This window comes from Panulirus ornatus, chromosome 49 (genome assembly GCF_036320965.1).
Source record: "Panulirus ornatus isolate Po-2019 chromosome 49, ASM3632096v1, whole genome shotgun sequence".
Classification (NCBI taxonomy): domain Eukaryota; kingdom Metazoa; phylum Arthropoda; class Malacostraca; order Decapoda; family Palinuridae; genus Panulirus; species Panulirus ornatus.
In genome coordinates this window covers 6,752,818-6,778,681 of record NC_092272.1, presented here as the reverse complement: position 1 = coordinate 6,778,681, position 25,864 = coordinate 6,752,818, and the positions used below count along the sequence as shown (strand labels likewise).

Here is a 25,864-nt window from a genome sequence, read left to right as displayed (position 1 = left end):
TTAGCTTAGGAACTTATCAAATTGTCAGCTGCGTCTGAACTTGTTCCATATAATAGTAGGAGGAAAATTATACATATTTTTGTTTAGAGGGCTCGTTTATTACTGAGAAGTGCAGGTGTACACACACTTGGGCAGCAGTTACAAAAGGTCAAAGAATGTGCGTGAACACATCATTGTTCCGATACAAGGTTACGAAGAACAGCAAATGAAGGGAGAACTGCAAGGCAAACACCTCTACGCCTGAGTCGTGATGCCAACGGTTGGCAGGTGCGAGAAATACCTATGGACCGGCAGAATGAGAACTAGTAGGGCAAAGTTTTATAGATTGGTGGTCCAAGAGAGAACAAGTAAACTTATTTTCTTGTCCAGAAGTTCAACAACAAGACTGTGATTATGAAGTATGTTTGGACGTAAAGCCTCCAAGGGAGATGAATGGTACTCTTAGAAATTGTGGCTATATAAAGATTATAAATTCTAATACAGCCACTGTGTCATGGGGTTTGATTTAACTCTTCAAATATTCATAGTTAACGCCACATACCCAGAATGAAAATTTTCCTCAAGGGAGCATTACTTTTTAAGATGAGCCTTCAAGCACAATTTTTACGGGCCTACAATGAATTATTGTTCTCCTCATTCATCTTCCCAACAATTTGTTTAATCAAGGGAAATAAAATTGGCGTTACTATAATAAATGAGCATAATTTGTTAGAGATTATCTAAGATAAGAAATCAACTCATTTAGAGGTCTTACATAAATGATAATATAATTGCCGAGACAAGATAAACCAATTTTTTTTACTTTGATGATATGGTAATCGTCATAAAGTAAAAATGTTTATCTAACATTAGTAAAATGTTTCATTATACTAAATACCCAAAATTTGTACTCTGCATGTTCTAGCACATGGTATTGATTCTGAATTAATATATTTTCACCGTTGATAAACTTTAATTGCAGTATAGATACAGTCAAACATATGTAATGTATACGACAAATCATAGTGTACGTTAATCTTGTGTACGATATTTTTCCAACGTTACAAAACAATGTAAACAAAACTGAGTAGCAAGTACGTCTCAGCCTCATTCTGTCACAAGTGAACTGTCGTTCCTCTATATTTGGCAGTCCAGCTCGTGGATTGGAGAAAAATGGCTCTAAATAGAATACAGGATGCCCCAAAGTCACCAGGTAGGTGAAACATTTGTTAAAGGGCCGAACCTTGTGAGTTCTCATCCCTTGAGAATGGGATGAATGCTATGAAGAACTGATTGTTACATCATCAGTTTGTTATAAGGCAGATATTAACAAGAAGGATGTACGGATGATTTTGTTCTGGATGTGGTAGTTTATCAGTTAAGCTACGTGTGGAAACACTCTAGGATATACTATCTTATGGGTTAGGAACTTTAGTATGTTCATTATAGAAATATGTGCAGTATGATTTGAAGATTTTTTTTTATTTGACAATAAGTCGATAAGGGTTGTTATATCAGGCAAAATATGAGGTTAATCAGTACTAAAGTAAATACATTTTCAAGATATAAAACCTAATGGTTATAGAAATAAATCAACAAGGGATCGCGATGTGTCGTCTGTTTGACGATATACAGTGGCCTCATGTGCATGGCGTGAACGTGACTAGAATATATTCAAAACGATGATAAATCTGGACTGTTAGGGAGGTTAGGTTTGGTTGTCATTAGGTTACGGTGATTTTTTTTTTTTTTTAGCAAACCTTTCCATGGTTTTCCGCGGCCACTTCACGTGCTCTGGTTCATTCTATTGATAGCACATTGACCCATGTCTACCATATTGTTCCAGTTCACTCTATACCATATGTGCCTTTCGCCTTCTAGCATATTTAAACCCTGGTCACTCCAAATCTTTTTCACACCTTCCATCTCCTTTCTCTCCTTCCATTATACTTCCATTGGTCTCCCCAGTTCTCCTTTCCTGACTTGTATATATTTTTTGTCAACCTCTCAGTTATTCTCTCCATATGTCCAAACCATTTTAGCACACCTTCAGCTCTCTCAACCTCACTTTTTAGTACTTGACCTTTCTCTCTTACCATTTTATTACATAATTAAAACTTCAATACTTATTGTCCTCACATATTTAATTTCAATACATCCACTCTCTTCATCTATAGCCCATTCCTCACATCTATGCAACATCCTCTGGGGCCACTTTACCTTCAAACATACCCACTCTCATTTCACACATTCTTTAGTGCTTTTGGAATCTTTGATCCCTCACCACTTCCATGGTTCCATTTCCTGCCTTGTCCACCCCCAAGTATCTAAAACACTTTACTTCCATCATATTTTCTCTATTTGAACTCACACCCCACCTAACCAGATCCTCTATCCTGGTAAACATAATCTTACTCCTTACACATTCTTTGAAACTCAAGTCATTAACTTGTGCACTTTCTTGTATCTGCCACTTGTGCTGTGTCATCATGTATATATGTATATATATATATAATTCTTTCTTTTTTCGTACTATTCGCCATTTCCCGCATTAGCGAGGTAGTGTTAAGAACAGAGGACTGGGCCTTTGAGGGAATATCCTCACCTGGCCCCCTTCTCTGTTCCTTCTTTTGGAAAATTAAAAAAAAGATGAGAGGGGAGGATTTCCAGGTCCCCACTCCCTTCCCTTTTAATCGCTTTCTACGACACACAGGGAATACGTGGGAAGTATTCTTTCTCCCCTATCCCCAGGATATATATATATATATATATATATATATATATATATATATATATATATATATATATATATATATATAATTTATTTATTCATTCATTATACTTAATCGCCATCTCCTGCGTTAGCGATGTAGTGCAAGGAAACAGACGAGGAGAGGCCCAATCCACCCATACACATACACACACACATATATATATATATATATATATATATATATATATAATTTATGTTTATAGCTTATGTCAGATTTAATGCTACATCTTTTCTTTCAGCAAACCTTGTGGAAATGAATACATCTCCTGGAGGGTTTGAACTTGTTAATCCCCATCGTACTAACAAGGTTGATAGTATGGATTTAGTAGAACTTGCTATGGAAATCCAGAAGGTTTGTACACTTACTGGGTACTGTAATGTATTACCAGGTCTAGGGGGGAAATGAAGGGGTTATATTTGATAATGTAATGTAAATGCTTCACAGTGATTAAGAATCATCTCTGTTTAACAGTTAAATTCACCAGTCTTCTTTTAAGGCATAAGATATTTTACTATATATCAAGTTTTGAGGTACTTTATTCTTAATAACTTCATTGTCAAGATTAAGATGCAGAGTGCCATCTAACATGTGTCTAAACAGGAGAGAAGCCTGACATAAAAGATCTGGTTGACAGATAGTCCTTGAAAATAATACAAACCTTTATGTGAGGTTTTTACCCTGTGAATATTTAGTAAGCAATTTACTTTTCATTCTGGAAGATGACTTCGAATTGATTTAGGCCATTCAGTATTTCATAAATGCCATCTGTTTTGTAGTAAATGTTCAGAAATGTTTAGGTCTAGCGTGCATTCAGTGTTTGGCAGCAATTCCAAAACATATGTAATTCAGTGAAACACAGTATGTAGATTTGAGGGAAGTACATGTAAGTAAGTAGGTGCTGTTAAAAAACACCATGTTCTGCAATAACGAATGTGTAAAAGTGAGAGATTATTTGGTCAAGAATGATCTTCCTGTTGACATTTGGCTTTACTTTTTAACACTACACCTCTTTAAAACAATGAAATATCTAGAAACTATTATTAATAAAAACATCGCTATACACTTATTTTGAGATGTTTCATATGAATGATAATCAAGAAATTGTTACTTTTAAAGTAAATCACCCTTCTGAACATTAAAGAGAACATGTGAAGTATTGCATATGGAGTAAGGAGACTGAAATTTAAATGTGTACTTCAAAGGTTTAAGAGTAAGTTCTACATGTACCATCTCACTTTTGGCAATATGTAGATTTTTACATCTACTTTATGTTGTAGGCTGACACATTTGTACATGCCAATGTAAGCAACAAGCTCCAGGTGATCACAGAACAAGTAAGGTTCCTTCAGGAGCAGGCCAGAAGAGTCTTACAGGAAGCCAAAGATAATGCTGACCTTCATCACATCCCTTGCAACTTTGTCAAGAAGCCTGGTAGTGTTTATCACCTTTATCGAAGACCTTCCGGCCAAAAATACTTCTCTATTCTCAGTCCACAGGTTTGTTATTTGTTGCTTTGACATTTCAAGTACTTATATGTTTATGATTACTTTTTTCCAGTAATTCTACCTGAAAATATGGCAGCATGCCATATTATCATAACTTTCGACTCTGGATATATATCTGATATGCTGTTTAATGACCATGAATTGTTAATCTGTTTGAAATAGGGAAAAGTTTTCTGTTATACATGTCTCAAACAACCAGGCCATCTTGCCTGCTAAATATCACTTTAGGTGACAGTAATATAACATTTGCATGTTTGCAAATAAATTCCATATTCCTGTCAAGACAAGTACAGCAGTACTCCAGGTGCCTTGTGGAAAATATTTTCAGGATTTCTTGAATGTCAAAGATCAACATGCTAAGCTATAGGGTCTTAAAATGGAGTGTAGGGATGAAGTAGGGCCTACATCCTTGGGTGCTGTTAGAAGTGTGTAGAAGAGAGGTCAGTGTCTTTTAGAGCAGATATGAATATGTTTAAAAGTATGATGCTCATGATAGTATTGTATGGATGCAAATTGTAGGCTATGAATGCAAAAGAAAGAGAATGAATGTAGATACCTATTGGTACTGCATGGAGGGAGAAACACTTGTAGGGCCCCATCTCTTGAACATTCTTTGCTGTTATAGTTTCTTAAATTTCTGTATGTTGTCTGTTATAACCATATTTTCAGTCAGTTTATTCCTTATACCCACCACTTACTCTAAAAAATATGCACTCACATCTTTCTTAAGTTTATTATGTCCTCTGGTTATTCCGTTCTTATACCTCTCAAAGAAGTTTAGTCTACATTACCATCGTCTTGAAAACTTGAAAATTGTGATGAAGGTTGTGATGAGATCATCCCACAGTCATCCATCTTGGACAAGTTAAGCTTAAGGCCTCAAGCCTTTCCCTGTAACTCTGTTCCTTTGATTTTGCTACCATCTTTGTTGTTCTCCTCTGGACCTTCTCTGTAAGCTCTTTTTACTTTTTTGGGTGCAGCGACTAAACTTGAAAAATATTTTAGTTTTTCTTATGAATGATGTTAACAGCTTCCTGAATATTTTGTTACCCATAAATCTGAATGTATTTTCAGTATTTGTACGTAGTCACTTGGCCTCCTTAACTGTCCTCCAAAGATGGTGGGCTGGTAACATGCAAGGGATGACTTCCATAGTGCTTCCCACACACAGATTCTTCCAGTTTATTTCTTGCTAGAAACAGCTTTGTTTTCATAATTAAATTTTGTTGCAGGTATGTGCAGGATACATAAAGTTCCTCAGTATTTTAGTTAGTAGCCAACTTAACTCCTTTTGTTTTTAAAGACCAAACAGCAATGCTTGAAAATTATGTTAAGAATTTGTATGATTTATAAATTAATTTATTGTTAATTTTTAGGAGTGGGGATCCACCTGCCCACATGAGTTCTTGGGATCATTCCGTCTAGAACATGATCAGTCCTGGACACCTGAGGAGAAAATGGAAGCTAGATCCAATGACCAGCAGATTATAAACAAGATTCTGACTTGTTCAAATACGCTGTCCATAACTATGGGGAAATAGTACTTGCACCTTTTTTCCTTAAACTTAGATTTATGTAATTGTCCTAATCCTCACCTTTGATGTGTGTAAAATAAATGTAATGTATATATTTTTTATTATCGCATGAAAGCTGGACCTCTAGGGTGTAGCAGTTAGTATTACTGACTGTGACACATTCACAGGCCATCTGCGATTGAGCACATAGGTTTGAATCCTGGCTCCAGTGTTTGGTCCATGGTCAACCCAGCTGTTCATCCTACCCTTTGGGTTCTTTAGTAAAATGGGTACCTGGTGCTACTTTGCTGGTGCGGAAGGTGGTGATGAAGCATGAAATTTTTTTTCATACTTGATCACCGTTTCATTACACATGACAGCTAGAGACTGAGTGTGAATGAATGTGGCCTTTGTTGTCTTTTCCTAGCGCTACCTTGTGCACATGTGGGGGGGGGGAGGGGGTTGTTATTTCATGTGTGGCGGGGTGGCGATGGGAATGAATAAAGGCAGACAGTATGAATTATGTACATGTGTATAAATGTATATGTCTGTGTGTATATATATGTATATGTTAAGATGTATAGTTATGTATATTTGTGTGTGTGGACGTGTATGTATGTACATGTGTATGTAGGTGGGTTGGGCCATTCTTTCGTCTGTTTCCTTGCGCTACCTTGCTAATGCAGGAGACAGCGACAAAGTAAAATAGTAAATATATCATTTATTTATTTTTTTGTTATACTTGAACGCCGTCTCTCACATCAGCAAGGTAGCACCAGGAAACAGACAAAGAATGGTCCATCCACTCATACATACATACACTCACACATACATACATATATGTATCAACATATACACATACATAGACATATACATATACTTGCTTGCCTTCATCCATTCCTGGCACTACCCTGCCCTACAGGAAACAGCATCACTATCCTGTGCTTCAGAGAGGTAGCACCAGGACAAGAGAAAAATGGCCACATTCATTCAATGTCTCTAGCTGTCATGTGCAATGCACCAAAACCACAGCTCCCCATCCACATCCAGGCCCCACAAACCTTTCCATGGTTTACCCCAGACATTTCACATGCCCTAGTTCAGTTCTTTGACAGCATGTCGATCCCAGTATGCCTCTCACCCTCCTGCATGTGCAGGCTTCAATCACTCAAAAATATTTTTCACGCCATCCTTCCACCTCCAATTTGGCCTCCTGCTTCTTGTTCCCTCCACTTCTGACACACATATACTCTTTGTCAATCTTTCCTCACTCATTCTCTCCATATGTACCAAACCATTTCAACACACCCTCTTTTGCTCTCTCAACTACACTCTTATTTCCACACATCTCTATTAAAAGGAAAAAATAGAAATTTAATCTAGCTGAAATTTTCATAGGTAAATTCCAACTTCATCTATACATTACAATCAAAACAGGAATTTCCTAAGGCCATCATAATTATTGATGATATAACCCTTTTACAATTGAACATTACATATGTAATCAAAATTGATCTTTACATGAATGAATCAAATTGAAAATTACAACAACATTAAAGAAGGTTGGTGTGTTAAAATGGTTTGAACATAATGAGAGAATCTGTGGCAAAAGGATGACAAAAAGGATATAAGTGGGAAACTGATCAAGTATACAAGAAAAAGAATAATACACATTAATAGAAAGATATGAAAAGTGTCTTTTCTAATGCAATTAATCCAGTCTTGTTTTCCTAAAACATGGCATGTAGTCCATAGTTTAATAAATTAAGATACTACAATGATCACATAATAGGATCTGCCACATAAATTATAAAATGCATGATATGGAACATTGCATCTCAAATTAATGTGTGTGTTTGTATGTACATGTGTACATTTCTGTGTTTCTGGATGTTGTATCTGCAGTCTAAGTAAGACCATGTATGAATAAAATGTAATCAATCATACAAAATTAATTAAGTATTTTGATATGAGTACCCTTTCTAAGTTATTTAATACTAATGAGTTTGTTTTATTAATTCACAGCAATAAACTAATTTTTTTTTTTTCATACTATTTGCCATTTCCCGCGTTAGCGAGGTAACATTAAGAACAGAGGACTGGGCCTTTGAAGGAATATCCTCACCTGGCCCTCTTCTCTGTTCCTTCTTTTGGAAAATTAGAAAAAAAAAAAAAAAAAAAAAAAAAAAACGAAAGGGGGAGGATTTACAGCCCCCTTCTCTCTCTCCTTTTAGTCGCCTTCTACGACATGCAGGGAATACATGGGAAGTATTCTTTCGCCCCTATCCCCAGGGATCAATAAACTAAAAAAAAATTCATTTTCCAAAGTGTTGCACAAAAATAAACTAAGTAAAAATTCATTTTCCAAAGTTTATTTCTCATGAGCTACTGGAATACATCTCAGAATTTATAATAAAGTTACTTATTACAGGTAATGACCAGGAGTACTGTTGTGCTTGTTACTGCCTTTAAACTTAAATTACTAGTTTTAAACCATGCTTGCAAAGAACATTTTTAATACCTGATCCTTTTAGCTTTTTGCAAGCCTCTGCTTGATTGTGGCTACCATTTCCTCCCTCTTGACTGTGACCTCTTCACGTGTGAGTGTTTCACGTAATTTCACCACACCCTCTTGAACTTCTGACTCCCCAATCAGAACTACTAAGGGAATCAAATTGTCTTCAGCATACTGAAAGGAAAGGGTTATTCTGTCATGGTTATCAAAATAAGATCACAAACTCTTCCTACCAATGGTTTCTATTAATATATTGATTTTCATGTTTTTATCTTTAATAGTGCTAATTGTAAAACCACCTATTCTTTTCTTTTCAATAGCTCTGCACTCGTTGGCTTTAGAAAAACAATAATTGTTTTTGATATTAAAAGATTAAAGCTGAGATTTCTCATGCAGAAATACAACTGTACCACACCCTTAAACATGTTCAATGCTTGCTGGAACTTTGGCCTGATACATTAAAGAGGATTTTTTCTGAATTCCACAAGTTAGTCATGATAAAACCTTTGCTCTCAGCAAAATCAGAATACAAAACTCTTCCCTATTTCAAAACTTACAGCCACACACAAATGTAAATCTCTAAGACTAATCTTAAGTGGAGTAAACCAATCAAAAGTAGTCACTCCTCTTACCTGTAGTTGATTGAGAATCTTGGGGTTGTTCTTGTAGCTACTCTCAGCCTTAATGCCAGCTTCATGCAGAAGTCCAATAAGTTTCAATCTCTCGTGTACCATTCCTTTACATGCAGCAGCTACAAATACCTCAGTTTGTGTTGATCGAAGCTATTGTAAGAAAAAATAAAAAAGTTTACGTATTATGTCGCAGAAACCCTGAACATTCTTCTGCTGTGTTTCTGAATGATATGCATATGAGTCATGACTGGTTAAAGTAAGAGCATAATGACTTCATTGCTGCAGATTAACATCAACTCTTCATTATCTCAATTTCCACCCAACCTACAGTCTGTCCTTCTGTTTTCTAGATGCATTAATGATGTTCCTGCTGCATCCTTTGTAATACCTTCACCTCTTCAATAACTCTGAACTCTACAAGCCTTAACCATACCAATTCCCACATCTCTTACGTCAATGCAATCAATTCCTGAAAGTCCTCTAGCCCCTCTTATCAACTTTATCTTTTGTCCCTAAAGTGAGTAATCAACCAAATTCGTTTAACAAAAAAATCACAAATATCCTCCTTTAAATATGAGGAGTGTATCAGTGTTATTTAATGGTAACGTAGTTGTATATTCCAATATAAGGGGCATTATGCGAGGTGGAATGACGATTATGCTATGATGGAACAGAATGGAAAATACCAGCTTTGTATATTGATAATGCTGCTCCATTTCTTGGAACAGTTTGTTTGAATTGCAGACTGTTTTGGTGAAGTGTACAAAAGGAACTTTGAAAGTACATTCAAAGGTAAAGTTCAAGATTTTTAATGACATTGTCAGTCACTGTAAATTAATTTCAATGAAAGCTTGACATTTAATAAGTAACATATCTAAGAAAAATGGTCGAGAAAGATAACAGAGTGAGAGAAATAACCCTAACTTATATTTTCTGAATCTTAGTGCAGTACACAAGAGGGGATTACTTATATGGTTTTATGTAAAATAGAAGAATGAAGATGTGAAGGAATTATTAAGATATTTGGATAAAAGCAATGAAGAAAGTAAGGCTATACAGAATCTTGGGCCAATAACAGGAAGGTTAGCCATAGGTAAAAAGAATGTATACCGTGAAAGAAGGACATAATGAACTCTTCATCAAATCTACAGGTATTTCATATGATGATGCTATGGGAATGACTGCTGATAATGTACAATGAAGGAATTCCTTATTTGAAAATGCAGTGTCATGAGAAATTTGTCTCATTAATCAACCCAGTTTGCAAACTGAATATGCTAAAGCACTATAATAATGCAATCTTATCACAAACATCAGCTGAAGATATGCATAATTACTTTTTTGAGTGTTTAGTGCACATTCTAACCTTGTGATCAAACTGCCATTCAAGCCTACAACAAACAAATGAGAAAGGGTATTTACTTCTGCATAAATGAAACTAAAGATAACAGACTACTTAAAAAAGAAAAATAATAAGGATGTCTATTTCTAAGACTGGTACATGAAACCATGCAATCTTAATACAGATGTAAGTAGAAGGTATGGAGGTACAGTAATTCGTAAATATTTTAGGGTAGGAAAAGTCCCAAGCTTAATAAGAGGGCAAGAATGAAGAAAGGGGTAGCACTTCTGATGTGGAATAAGTCGTGGGACTGTTGAAGGGTGCAATGGAATGAAATCAAGGTTGATGTGGGTAAGAAAATATACTGAGAAAAAAGACTGTCGGTGCTTAAACCTTATGAAGTGAAAGGAGTAAAAAAAGACAGAGGAAAGTGAGTAAAATACTCAGTTTCAACACAAAGAACTGAATCATAATACTAAGAAATCTAAATGCAAGAATGGATGATGTGGTAAATAAGGGTATAATCTTAGGGCATGGGGTTCCTGGTCAGAATGAAAATGGGAAAAAGGTTGTATTGTGTGCTGATCGAGTGCTAGTAATTAGGAATGCATGGTTTAAGAAATGGTACATGTATATGTGCGTGTGCTGGGGGTTTATGGATGTTACTGGATTACATTAGATGAAATGTGTGCATCAGAGAAGAGGCTGTTGGAAGTGAATGTGCAGACAGCAGCAGCAGGTGTGTTTAGGAAAAGAGGAAATGACAAACATTAGAAAGTATCTGAAATAATTATAAAGAACACAGTACCAGTAAGCTGCAAGCATGGACCACTAGAATGCATGCAACAGGGGTGTCAGCATGGATGAATGGAAGATGTGCTTTCATGTACACAGAGTTATGTAAATAATAGTAAACAATTAAGTTAAACAAGTGCATCAGTGTAATATAACTTAATGCCTTGTCACTTGCATAATAAGAGGGCATACAAAACCTCTAGCACAAATAAACTTAAGGTATTTTAACATCAGTACATCCAGGATAATTGTATCAATCTCCTCACTTACTTTGCAATTTTCAGCTCGTTGTTTCTGTTCTTGAATAGCAAACAATCTCTCGATACCAAAGCTTAAACCAACACAAGGTACATTCTTCTTTTTTGGGTCAAACATCCCAACCAGACCATCGTACCGCCCACCTCCAGCTACACTTCCCACAGTTCCTTCTTCTTTAGGAGACTGGCCTGCCACCAACACAGCCTCATAAATAACTCCAGTGTAATAGTCAAGGCCTCTTGCTAGACCCATGTCAAACATCAAGTGGGCATCACATCCTAAGCTCTTACAGTACTCATACAGAAGAGCAAGGTCTGTAAGTCCAACCTGTGAGAGATTTTCATTAGTTGACGATCTAACATAAAATCTACCTTCACTATATTTCTGGCATAAAATGCACACACATTGCTCTCCTGATATTGCCCAAGGTGTTAACCAGTGAATCCCAAACTACGAAGGTGGTACTACAGCAAAAGAAAAAACTTCAGAATGCATATGAATCACTCAACTAGCAAGAAAGTATATGAAAGTAAACTCATCAAGTTTTACAATGGGAGAACACTAAGTTGTTATAAACCAACAATCAAGAAAGGAAAAGAGTTAGTACTTTTTTGGTTGACAAGATGTAGAAACAAAAAACAAGATCAAAGGGTACACCAATTGGGAGTAGGCTAATGGTGACAACTATGATGACCGGTGGAAGCAAACACCAACTAGAACTTCAAATATGCAGGAAGCTTCGGATCATCACTTAACAAAGAAGGAACAAATTTAAGGGTTAGGGATGCATGTCAACTGTTGATTAACATCAAATACTGATTATGCACCCATAAAATGTTTCACAAAAAAATTTACTGGATTATATCAAACCTGAATGACAGTATATATACTAGCTTAATCACCTCAAGTAAAGTAAAATTCACATATGACAGATGGTTCAATAAGAAGCAACAGCCTGTACCTAAAATAAGGGACATGAGTCACAGGGAGACAGTATTGAATAAGAATCCACCCATGATGGCAGAGAAAAGAAAGTATGGAAATGATTACAAGTTCAAAGATTCTATACAGGTCTGAAAATGTCAACAGTGAGTAATTCTTCAAAATCATAAAGGAAATATCATTGAAAGTACATTTCTGAAAACTAAATGTTTGACAATGTGAAGGGTATGTGAAGAGGTCCTCATATAATAATGGAATGGATAATAACCATAATAAAAGAACCTGTAAATCAAGACGATATAATTTCAAATGATTTAAAACTGCAAAAGAAGTTACAACTGCTGGAGCAGAGCAAATCTTCCTACACATTATGTATAAATGTATAATTACACAGAGGCATATGTAAACATGCTTAAGAAAAGCATTTATGAACCATAATTAGCAATTTCTGAACTACTTTTCTTTACTACCAGAGAAATTTTGATGCTGTCTTACCTGAGCATCAGCTGAATTTTTCAACCGCTCATCATTCTTTAGCTTTTCTATAAGATCCACCTGACCAGATAACTTAACGTATTCTCCAATAACATCAGCAACACTACCATCCAAGCCCTTCTCATCAACCATTTCCTTTCTTACGTCCTCCCATGGTGACTTGTCAAGTTTATCTACTGCTGAACAAATGGGACGGAACTTTTCAACTGGAACACCACAGGCACCAAATATGCCATCAAGGATTTTTCTATGGTTTATCTGAAGAAAAAGTTAAATGATTATAAATAAAAGGTCACTGCTTGATTTCAGAGCGTTTCTGCAGATTTCTGCATCTAAACATTATCTATCACTACTATCATTTCTTATGAACTTAATAACAATTCATCTTGTTGCACCATGAAACCTTGAGAAGCAGTTTGGGACCCATTCCCTTTGATGAAAAGCAAACTGTTAAATCACTTCATAACCTATGACAATATAAAGTAACACCAATAAATCTCCAACCTTAATAGTGAAACTTCCCAGGTTTAGTCTTGATAATACTTGATGAATTAGTTGTACACACTCAGCATCTGGAATCATGGCATCATAATGTCCCGCAATATCAAAGTCACACTGGTAAAACTCTCGGTACCGACCTGAAAGACATGACTGAGCTAACATTCTTTGTGTATTCTCATAATGCAAAGGAAATGAATCTAGGTTAGGATTTTCTGAAGAAAAAGTTATGCTATGCTCATTTCCACCATTATATTACAATTAATCATGTATATCTCTACCATCTTTACATCTGTTCTTCATGACATATGATGGATCAAGTGGACACATAACATGTCTTTCACACATATCCTCAGATTGGGTTCCAATACAAGTACAGAACAAAGTCTCCCACATTACTGCAGCACTTCACAATTATTTATGTTACATTACGCTGAGATGTTGGGTGAAAATTCTGTCTCTACTTATCTTTTCCAAACTTACAAACAATGAACGACCAAAAATTACAATAAATAATCTTTCCTTAAATCTACATAGCCTTAAACATCATTTTGAACAAGAGCCTCCACTAAGAAACACAATATTATAGACCATTTTACAAAATTTCTTACCTCAGAGGGATGTTACAGATTAAGATACTACAAAACAGATGATTTGGGTAAGTTCACAAATAAGAAAGGTGAAAAAAGTTAACCAAGACATAACATTGCTCATCACATTATATCCTCTAACCCACTAACAGAAGCAAAGCACAAATGTAATCTTCCTTAGACATAAGCTCTGATTTCTGACCATCTCTAAACCAGAAAATGAAACATATGATATCTAGACACACAATACTTTCTCCTGGTTAGTAAGGGTATAACTGTGAGAAGCTAAGTAAAACAGGTACAGCAAAAAATAGGATAACAAAAAATATATCGGAAGGATAACAGGTAACTTATGAATTTATAAATCACATTTATGGTTGTGGATATGAAGCTGTGGTTTCAGTGGCATGAAAATTAGTGAATAGATGTGAGCAAATGTGGCCTTTCTTAGTCTGCTCCAGGCACTAATCCACTAAAGCAGGAAATGGAAATCAAGTATGAAAAAAATGAACAGTTTTAATGCAACATACCTCTAGTCATAGCTGGGTTGTCTCTTCGGTAGACTCGAGCTATGTGATACCGCTTGATGTTGGTTATTTTATTCATGGCCACATACCGTGCAAACGGTACTGTAAGGTCATATCTTAAAGAAAGAATTTCACCACCTTGGTCCTCTAAGTCATATATAAGTTTTGAATCTTCTCCATATTTGCCAGTAAGCACTTCCTATTGAGGAAAAGGTGTCACTGATCATCATTATTCAAAACAAAGATGAATGAGTACAAGTTCATTTAAGACAGTTTAGGACAAATAGCTAACCCTACACAAAACATTAAACACAGAAACAATGACCTTAAACTATAAATGCATTTGCATGTTAACCAACTACCTTGGAGTAGTGCAGTATCCTCATGAATACTACATAATCATGCAAAAAGAAAGTCCTGAGCTAGTTCTTGATGCTACTACACTCATGGTATGACACCATCTACCTCAAATCATCAGCCTTAACCATATACACTTTCCCAGGGTTGGGCAGGATTACATGATCTTGTAAATGATAACAATTACTTGCTGAAGCTATGACTGCAATCAAAGGAATTTCATAATATAACACATTATGATCATAATCTAACACCATCCTATGATTACCTTTCACGCAAACAATGGGAAACAAAAATTCTATCCTTGCATTTTGTGAACTTTCACAATTTAGGCATCATTTAAGCCAGGATAACACTGCTATTACTTCATAATGATCCAACACATGTGACAGATAATCTACCACTACCTCACATCATCATAAATTTCTGGGATTAGGGTCGAACAATTTTCTGGTAGCAATATATGAGTGCTCTACAAAAGCCAGTGAAGCCAGGGGACAAGGTGGCCAGCATGTTCAACTCCCTCAATTGCTGCTTCCATAAGTAAACAAATTCACATGCTTTAGTTAAAGACCTAAAAATTCTGTCTCTTATTTTGTGAGTAAAACTAACTGCAGCTTACGAAAATACGTGAACACTTCCTTAAAAACCTTAGAATTTACCAAAATCTCAAGAGTAGTCATGAAGAAACTTTCAAATGCTCAGACTTTCATTCCCAGCTCAAATCTAGTTGATTACATTTATGATTACTTGTATATGCAATAACAAAATTGAACATTTACTGTTAAAAATAACCATAACATTAATGTTGAATCAATTAAAGATGGTCACAATTACCCAACCACTGCTAAACATGCACTTATCAATGTACTCACAGCTAAACATTTTTATAGCGATTGTAAATCACCAAATGTCTTCGCGTATTTACTGATCTAATGTCATACAGATCCACAAACCTTAAGTTCAAATACCGGTGTCTCAATTTCTACAGCGCCATGCATGTGAAATACAGAATGTATTACGTCAAAAACCTGAGAAGAAAATCATAAACAATTGATTAGCAAGTACAAAAATTGTGTATCATATTCTTAATTAATTCATTACTGGATATAAGCAGTGTATCCTATTCCAACAATCATCCTGAAATTCATTCCCTTTCCATATGAGGAAAAATTTACAACAGGCTTATAGTCTTCTCTCCCTCTCTCTTTCTCATATACAGAAATAAAAAATAAAGCAAAAGTATTATCCTTTATATATTTCATTTCTATTACACTTGATTGTCGTTTCCCTCATCAGCAAGGTTGCGCCAGGAAACACGAAGAAAGACTCGTCCACTCATATATACATACACGTATATATACACACACAGCCATATACAAATATACACATGTACATATATTAATCTAGTAGATGATGAAATTAATTAAAATCAGATAGTTTCTATCAAATCATATGACACAAATTCTAACTTTAACATTTCACTCTAGGTTAATAGCAAAAGAAAAACTTTACTCAAAGCTTACTTCTCTCCTGACAGCCATTTCTAATGGTCCATAATCCCGAGTGCCCTTTGGTGTTTTCAAGATAAATTTTCCTGGTTTTCCTTTGCTATGTTCACCACCTTTATTATTCTGATGGATTAGAATATTAGAAAATTAGAAAATTAGAAATTAAATATTCAAAAGAATACAACATTCATGATTAACTTCTATGACCTATCCTCAAACAGCTGTAAGAGGATTCTTCTTCGTACATTCTATACTCATAAGTCCAAGTTTCACAACACAAACTTATTCAGTGCCGTATGTGCTCAGAAATAACTTAGTAATGTACATCTAAATGAAATCAAAGAATACTATAAATGGAATTGCTTACTTAATAATACAACAAAAATGATGTAATAAAGCTAAAAGAATGTTAATCTCTCAAGCCCTAATTAATAATAAAGAAGCAGGAATCAAAATCTAAATTTAGGGATACCAAAATGTTTATTTTGTTCTGTTGCTTTATATAAACTAATCAATCACAATTTGTGAGAGTCATACGACATTTAAGTTTCTTTTATTTCAGCTTTAATGAAAATGTCAAAATCTAAACTGGAATTTGATTAAAGATAGATTTGTTACAACAGAGATGTTCAAAAACATCACATAAAAATAGGTAAACAATGCCAGTCAGATGTGCTTTGATTTACTAACTCTAAAAATTACTTCAGCAACATAACTTGCTTAACAAAATGGGATCTGAAAATCTAAACGGGAACAGTCTCCTCTGTTGTAGAAAAGGTCTCCATGGCCACTTAAGGCATTTTCTGTGCATGTCTTGGTGTCTCTAGTGACATGAATGGGTTTCATGAGTTTGCTCTTCATATTACTCCTGTACTAGCCACACTCATTAGTGAAAAGAAATATGGATCATAATACTGAAGAGCTTATACTAATGCTCAATGGATATACATGGTGAGGATGATAAGAAATCAGGAGGATTAGAAGATGATACTGTAGAAATATGCAGTATTTCTTATAGCAATTAAGTAAATGTCAAAGTAATCTTGGTCTTTAGAAGGGGAAGCATTTAACCTAATGATGTTCCAACTTTGTTCAAGTTTATACAAATATTCATAGCCTGAATATGAAACTAATGTAATTGGGATATACTAATATTCCTGTTCCCAGTGTCAAAAAGAACTTCATTCTCGACATGAATGTCTAACAGCAAATATTTGTAAAACATATCAGTTTAACTGTACCTATAAGACTGTACATCACATGACTGGAATTGCATTTAACCACCATTATATCCTTGACACATTTTCTAATTACTAAAGTGTTAACAATCAATCAGTATAAAACAACTCAATCAATCAAAACTAACTTGGGACCTTTTCTCTGTTTTTTGTGCTTCTTCAGTCATTTTTAAGTTCCTGTGAACAAGGTTTGACAGCTGCTCATCTATCTGCAAATGTAACAAGAAAGATCAATCATCATTAACATCCCATATGACCCACAAAGGCAACACATCCACCCTAATTCTCAGTTTATGAAATTCTGTCATACAACATTCCCCTCTCCTCTGTGAGTTACTGCCTAGCTGAACTTTACAGGTGGGAGTTCTACATTCATCAGGCACTATCTCTTGAAATTTTACTGTCATACAACTTGCTAAAGTTTTATATGCCGTCCAAGTTCACAGTTTCGTCATTCGGTTTATTCCCTTCATAGAGTACTCTTACTCTCTAAAAGTACTTCTTTATATCTTTACTACCATATTTCTTGTTTTATTTCATAATATGGCCTCTGGTTGTTCTATCCTTTCTTAAAATCAATGTTTACTGTTGGCATCATCAAACCGGTTTACCACCTTAAATGTTGTGATCAGGTCACCCATTACTATTATCTCTTTTATGCCAAAAAATTTAAGCTTTTCCTTCACCTCAATTTCTACTGAAGTAAAATTTTTGTTTCTCTTTAATGACCCTTCTCTGTTAGTTCTTTGTACTTCAATGACCAAATCTAAGAAGCATATTCCAGTTATGACCTAATGCAGAGGCCATCAGTTTACTGTATATTTCTTATCCATATACTAAAATATTATTCTATTTGCCACAAGAACTTGTCTCCGATCTCGAGAAGGCTTCCATGACATGCATTTTTCATTCCTTTCTCAACTAGGATAATCTATCCATCTAAGTAACCTTCCCCTTATTCCCATATGAAGATCCAACTTTTTACCAAACTCCTGTTTAATACAGTATCTAATGCTTTTTGGCAGGCCTGATAGAGATAATCCACCCAGCCTTATCTTTTGTCTAAAACAGAGCTCACTCTTGTAGAAATCTAAGAGGTATGTTGCATGTGATCTTTTCCCTGGAAACAAGTTACCTCTCACTTGGGTATTTTATCATGTCATCCATTTTCTTTCTAATCATATTTTCCAGTACTATATAGATCACGCTTGTCCAGATCAGTCTGCAATTCAGCCTATCCTCCCAGTTTTCTTTTTGAAAAAAAAAGTGCAACAATTGTCTTTTTTCATTCCCATGATCTTTCTCAAACATTTCAAATGGTTTTTAATGTGTATTTGAAAACATCTGCATATACGGAAAAATTTCATCAGAGCCACAAACCTTATATGGATCAAAACTTTTTTGTATTTTGTTTATTCTTTTTACAGATATTTCACTGCTTTCTATGACCTCCTCCTGTTTCCATTTCATGTGTTTGGGGCTGTAGTACCTTCCTATATGAAAACAGTGTGCATGTTTATGTGTGTGTATGTAATTACCTATTTGTACTGTACATGGAGGAGTTCTACAATCATAAAACTTGTTAAACCTTTGTATGCCATCCATATTCACATTTTCATCTTTCAGTTTATTCCTTTGAACCAATACTCCTATATAAGAGTACTCTCCATCTTTCCTTATTATTTTCTCGCTTAATTTCATGTTATGGCTTGTGGTCGTTCTATCGTATCATCTTTTGAAGAAATATTCACTGGTGACGTCTTCAAACAGGTTTGAGGATGTAATAAAGTCACCCATTATTTTTCTATGTTCCATGATAGACAAATTTAAGGCCTTTAATGTTTTCCTGTAATTCAGCTGTCTTAATTCTGGTGCATTTTCTTTTATCCTCCTACTGACGCTCTCTATCAGTTCTTTGTGCTTCAAGTGAGTAAAACTTACTTTTTTGTACAAGGAGGGAAGGAGTTTTATACTCATGGAACCTATTTATTAAGGTTCTACCCAACAATCTCTTGAATCTATTCATGTTCTCCACATTCACTGCCTTGTAAGATACTTCACCTTATTCAGCCTACAAAATCAAACCCACTGAAGAACTTAAAATTGTAATAATCAAGACATTCAACAGTAAACAGCAGAGCTTACTTCCTTTACTTTTCTAATGTGGTCTTCTTGTGAGAGTCCCCTGTTAATACCAATCATCTATCTTCTCTTCTTTTACCTTCTGGTCTGTGTAGACACCTTACTCTCCCATTTGGCATATAAAAACAGGTTGCAGTCTCATGATAAGTACGAGTTGGAAAGCAATAGTATATTCCACTATAAGTTATCATGAATGTAAAAATCAATAAAAATACCCACTTTTTTTTTATAACAATTACTGAAAAAGCAATTGGTTTATTGAACTCAGTATGGGCCAGTATGTCTTTCAATTAAGTCATTACATACACTACATTGTTTCTCAATGAGACTACGTTTAAAAATGCAATAATATTCCAAACATATTTGATATGAAAGAGGATTCACTAAGTTTGAGGAGGGAGAATGGGGTACAGTGTTAAAAGTCGAAGTTTCATGGAATTTGTGAGCAACTGGTTATAACTTGACATAATATGTCTGAGAAATCTGAGTGAATAGGTTGGTCATTTATGAAGAAAAGGAATGAACTAATCTACAATTCAATAACATTCATGGGATTTGTAGAAAAAGTTATAAAAAAATAAAAACCAAATGATACTGCAGTGCTTATAATTTGTGGAAAACTATAGAGACAAATAACCAATAAAGACAAGGTCATAAGTGTCTATATATCAAAAAGAATAAAAAGATACCAAATTTTTTAAACCTAATAAGGAAAACTGAGGTTCACTTGGCTCCTGCAGCCCAGCTGCATTAAACTAATAATCAAATAAAAAATCATGTCATCATGAATAATTTTGGAGACACATTCCCTACTTACAACTGCACAACAACTTATACCAACAATGACTAGCCATATGAAAACACGGTAATAAAATACACAAGATCTATGAGAAGAAAATATAATTATTTTCTCTCATATGAAGAACATATGATAGAGTTGATAGAGATACTCTGTGGAAGGTATTAAGAATATATGGTGTGGGAGGAAAGTTGTTAGAAGCAGTGAAAAGATTTTATCGAGGATGTAAGGCATGTGTACGTGTAGGAAGAGAGGAAAGTGATTGGTTCTCAGTGAATGTAGGTTTGCGGCAGGGGTGTGTGATGTCTCCATGGTTGTTTAATTTGTTTATGGATGGGGTTGTTAGGGAGGTAAATGCAAGAGTTTTGGAAAGAGGGGCAAGTATGAAGTCTGTTGGGGATGAGAGAGCTTGGGAAGTGAGTCAGTTGTTGTTCGCTGATGATACAGCGCTGGTGGCTGATTCATGTGAGAAACTGCAGAAGCTGGTGACTGAGTTTGGTAAAGTGTGTGGAAGAAGAAAGTTAAGAGTAAATGTGAATAAGAGCAAGGTTATTAGGTACAGTAGGGTTGAGGGTCAAGTCAATTGGGAGGTAAGTTTGAATGGAGAAAAACTGGAGGAAGTGAAGTGTTTTAGATATCTGGGAGTGGATCTGGCAGCGGATGGAACCATGGAAGCGGAAGTGGATCATAGGGTGGGGGAGGGGGCGAAAATTCTGGGGGCCTTGAAGAATGTGTGGAAGTCGAGAACATTATCTCGGAAAGCAAAAATGGGTATGTTTGAAGGAATAGTGGTTCCAACCATGTTGTATGGGTGCGAGGCGTGGGCTATGGATAGAGTTGTGCGCAGGAGGATGGATGTGCTGGAAATGAGATGTTTGAGGACAATGTGTGGTGTGAGGTGGTTTGATCAAGTGAGTAACGTAAGGGTAAGAGAGATGTGTGGAAATAAAAAGAGCTTGGTTGAGAGAGCAGAAGAGGGTGTTTTGAAGTGGTTTGGGCACATGGAGAGAATGAGTGAGGAAAGATTGACCAAGAGGATATATGTGTCGGAGGTGGAGGGAACAAGGAGAAGAGGGAGACCAAATTGGAGGTGGAAAGATGGAGTGAAAAAGATTTTGTGTGATCGGGGCCTGAACATGCAGGAGGGTGAAAGGAGGGCAAGGAATAGAGTGAATTGGAGCGATGTGGTATACCGGGGTTGACGTGCTGTCAGTGGATTGAATCAAGGCATGTGAAGCGTCTGGGGTAAACCATGGAAAGCTGTGTAGGTGTGTATATTTGCGTGTGTGGACGTATGTATATACATGTGTATGGGGGGGGGGGGGTTGGGCCATTTCTTTCGTCTGTTTCCTTGCGCTACCTCGCAAACGCGGGAGACAGCGACAAAGTATAATAAAATAAAATAAATGAAGAACAGAACACAGCAATGTTATATCTGCCTCTTTTCATAAACAACTCTAAACAGCTGACTACCATGCCTACATGTACAGTCCTGGCTAAGCATCAGATGCTATGGGTACAAAATATGCTGGCACCACCCGGTGGTAATAAAAGTAACAATGGCAATACGTACTAATACTGTTGTTAGTTAAATAGCCATTTGCAGTGAAGTGAACATTATTCTACTATTCAAGAGACTTTCTCACTGAAATACAAAAATATAGGCTCAGCATGTCTAAACAGCATCTGGAAGCAACATGCACCTCAGGTCAGTGTCTGGCTATAAAAATTAACATTTCCTCTTAAACACAAGTTGCTACATAAAATAAAGATATTTATTCTGTATGGAATAATGAATTCTCATGCTTTAAATCATTAACCAGTAAGGGCATTTTCTTGATATATATACATCAAACAGCCACAACTTTAACCTGAAGCTGAAGCAAAAATGCATGAATCCAAACAATATATCAAAACTGTCATGCATCTTTTCATACAATACTTAGCATGCATTAGCATTCTTGTACGTAATACACATTTCATCAAATTTTGCAGTTTTCATTATTTCACTCTCGCAAAAATCTTTCTACCAAGCTGCAGTTCTTTAGAGAATGAAAACAATAAAATAAAATAGAGCAATCATGCTACCATTTAAGACACCACTTTTAAAGCAGTCACAGATACCGCTCTGCACAATATCCATCCTAAAATCACAACATATTCTTTTCAAAATCAAGTTTTCATTTACAAAATTACTATTTACATCACATACTTGACACAAAATGCAAAGTCAACTAAATTACAGTTACAACAATATTACAAAAAATACCTAAGAGAGCTCTCCCTGGCACATTAGTATCATGTACATCATTTGAGCAAATGATGAAAGAAAATACAGATACTAGAAGTCAGTGACACAAAAATCATTCAACAACGGAGCCCTGGCCTACCTTAAAAGCTAAGCCTCGTGTACCAGGGAGAGATGAGAGCTGCGTGGCAAACACTTGAAAGTTGATGCCTCTACCAGTCATCAATCGGTTCACAGATAAGCTTCTGCTCAATGAACCAATGAGGGCCATTTTGTGTCTTCTGTTGCTTGGATTAATAGCCTAACTCCTTTATATTATTATTTTTGGGGGGCCATGATTCTTGTACATACAGCCAGAGCCTTGAACTGTGAAGAGACGGGAAATACTACAGATAATTCAACTTCAATCCCTAATTGCTTACAACTTCATTTCAAAGAAATTCTCAAAGTATCAGGTAACCAAATAAAATACACATTCAAGTACTTGATAAATGAGCAATGCTTAGTACAATTTCTTCGGGACTTCATCTTACTGTAACAAATCAAGGAACAATTCCAAGACCTACCCAATCAAAATGAAGTGTTAACATAAATCCTACTATTACAGTACTGCAACTTCCAAATGTCCATGCTAAATGAACTCAAGTTTTCATGGCATACTTGGCAAAATAAACAATCTCAAAAGAAAGAAAATCATTATAATCAGAACTGCAGCGAGGTGAAAGCTTCTCCCTAAAAACAGTTTATAACCTACAATTTCTTCATTCCCACACCTTGACACCACCAGTGTACGGAGGGAATGCCTGGCATTCACTGGAGGAGAAAGTAGCCATGTGTGCTACCCAACGTTGCATATTGGGTAATGTGTAAGAGGGACTGGGAGGAATACAGCCTGAGTTCAAGACAGCAATGTCTGCCTGTGAAGGCTGAAAACCTCCTACATAGCTGTATTGTGACAGATGAACATCCAGTAGTAATAGAGGCAGCTCCTGTGCAGGAGGAACACAATATTATTCAAAACTAAGGCAAATTTTAAGGTCTCACAAGCTCAGAACAATATTATTGGGAATGGAAATCTATATGTTATGAAATACCAAAACAAACAAATCCTTAATAATATTACATACATAAACTCTATTCAAACCCTTCAGAATACATGAAAAGCAAGTTTAGTAAAAAGTGGTGGCCAACTGTACTATTCCTCTGTCAACCTTAAAGGAAATGAAAACATCTTGCTAGTTCAAAAGTACAAAACAAACCTGAGAGATAGTGCAACACATAATAAGAACATCAATATGAACATATGAAAGCTTGACACAAGTGATTAGCAATATATCATTCAAATTCCATGTTACATGCCATATTCTAAACACACAGGACAAAAACTTGTTCAAGAAATATGATAGTACAAAGCCTGAAACTGCATCAAACTACAAGCAAATTACAAAGAAACACAAGCCCTGAACAACTACAACTACGTTAAGTCAAGAATCCACACAAGAAGTCTCCCAGAGAATCATTTTCAAAATATGCTCAGTTAATTTATTGCATTTCAACTAACTCTCCTGTAGTGAAAATCTCCCTTTCTACAGAATGAGAGATACGAGGGCCACTCCTGGAAACAAGTACAGTATATACAAATCTCATTTATGCCAGCTGTGTTCCTTCTCATTGTGAAAAATGAGGACAGTTCAAACATCAGTATATGTGCTACTTTCCAAGTTACAAACAACTTGAAAACAACTACAAAATATTCCAAACGTACTCTCTCTCTCTCTCTCTCTCTCTCTCTCTCTCTCTCTCTATATATATATATATATACTCATTTTATTTTCATGAATCTAAAAACCTTATGTGATTAACATGTTATACGAAAATATGCATGTTGCTTCAGCTCCAGCTTTCTAAATTCATGTTTTTATTTGGATATACTTATTCCAATGAAAGACACTGCGTAAGTCAAATATCTATTAAATACAGCCACTTACATTCCATTTCATATCATCCTCTCGTACATAACCCCAATGTGGCACAATCATAAAAATCAAAAAGAAAACTGGTCGGTAAAATAGTGTCAGACCCCCTCACTGTTGCCTACAAGGAAAATCAAGTGCAGCAAAACCTATTAACCTTCCCTAACCGGATACCCAACCCACAGGATCCTACCCTACGTCGAAGTAACCCAGTGGTACCACAGTGGAAGGTAAACTAGTTAGGAAAACATCACTTGACCCAACGCAGCCGTGTAACTGGAAAAATAACCAATACATTTACCTAACATCCAAATAATCTGTCATGCTACCGGTAAATACAATATTGATAGCTCGCCTGTGTTCAGCTTAACAAAGAATCAACAAAATGAGAAGTCATGTGTTGTTCATAGTTGTATGCATCCTAACGGTAAAGTTTTACGTAAATATATCAAGACTTTCACTTTTAAGATAATACTGAAGAAAAGAACGTGACACTCACCTGACCATCCATGCTTCTGTTGTTGTCATAGCACTTTCGATTATGTTGAAAATATATATTGTCTTCTAAAATTTTCATAAAACATATAATATGAGATATAGATCATGGCAGTAGACTTCAAATTATCTTATGAAGAAGCAATTTACTTTAATATGAAAGAATTTACATTTTGTTCGTTTTCATTTTTAACTATGAACGCACATAAACTTCTCGGCCAATAAGTAATGCAAGTTAGTGGAACATTATATAGATGTCTAATGAGTTCGCATCTGACCACTAATCATCGCTACGATCAGTGGTGAAAATAGATGCGTTGTCTATTCGGCATTTTGACCTGACGTATGACATAATAGTTTTGTATAGATTTCTTTCGATTTTGTTACTATTTATTACTGTTCTGATTATGTTCATGCTTAGCAAAAATTTTTTTTTTCTGTTGCTAATGTGCATTTTTTTTTTTCCTGAGCATGTCCATATTTTCATATGCTTTTGGTTATTTTATTTTTTTTTTTTTTTTGCAATTTCTTGCTTCTTGAATATACTGCCTTCAACTTTAATAAGCAATTACATGGTAAGTGAAAGGTAAACCGTAGTTGAGCAGTGTAATGTCCACTTACATTACAAGCAATGTGTAGCACACAGAAATAAAATGAAGTTTATCCTCATTCACCCTTTCTTGTGATGGTCGTTTCAATAGGACGAGTGTAAAGATTGTGTTCGATTGCATTTGA

At 35.5% G+C, this 25,864-nt stretch overlaps 2 protein-coding genes across 7 annotated transcripts; one reads left to right on the top strand and one right to left on the bottom strand.

Annotated features, from left to right (window-relative positions):
* The first annotated feature begins 1,036 nt into the window (after positions 1 to 1,036).
* LOC139764373 (uncharacterized protein C1orf50 homolog) lies at positions 1,037 to 7,727 on the top strand. Its single transcript, XM_071690917.1, has 4 exons — positions 1,037 to 1,192; positions 2,992 to 3,104; positions 4,031 to 4,249; positions 5,635 to 7,727. The coding sequence occupies exons 1-4, from the start codon at positions 1,153 to 1,155 to the stop codon at positions 5,797 to 5,799; spliced, it is 537 nt and encodes a 178-aa protein (XP_071547018.1). The 5' UTR covers positions 1,037 to 1,152; the 3' UTR covers positions 5,800 to 7,727.
* A 203-nt stretch (positions 7,728 to 7,930) lies between these two features.
* On the bottom strand, positions 7,931 to 25,194 carry HisRS (histidine--tRNA ligase). Of its 6 annotated transcripts, none has more exons than XM_071690911.1 (11): positions 25,134 to 25,160; positions 23,435 to 23,650; positions 17,601 to 17,681; positions 16,250 to 16,357; positions 15,680 to 15,754; positions 14,370 to 14,565; positions 13,256 to 13,389; positions 12,752 to 13,009; positions 11,327 to 11,641; positions 8,920 to 9,069; positions 8,129 to 8,461 (listed from the first exon to the last, which is right to left on the bottom strand). In XM_071690911.1, the coding sequence occupies exons 1-11, from the start codon at positions 25,143 to 25,145 to the stop codon at positions 8,303 to 8,305; spliced, it is 1,704 nt and encodes a 567-aa protein (XP_071547012.1). In that variant the 5' UTR covers positions 25,146 to 25,160; the 3' UTR covers positions 8,129 to 8,302. The 6 variants fall into 6 exon arrangements, with proteins under 6 accessions (XP_071547017.1, XP_071547012.1, XP_071547014.1 ...); XM_071690913.1 differs by lacking the exon at positions 25,134 to 25,160 and adding an exon at positions 22,804 to 23,027 and having other exon boundaries at positions 23,435 to 23,577; XM_071690916.1 differs by lacking the exons at positions 23,435 to 23,650; positions 25,134 to 25,160 and adding an exon at positions 24,828 to 24,866 and having other exon boundaries at positions 7,931 to 8,461.
* Between the last annotated feature and the right edge of the window lie 670 nt (positions 25,195 to 25,864).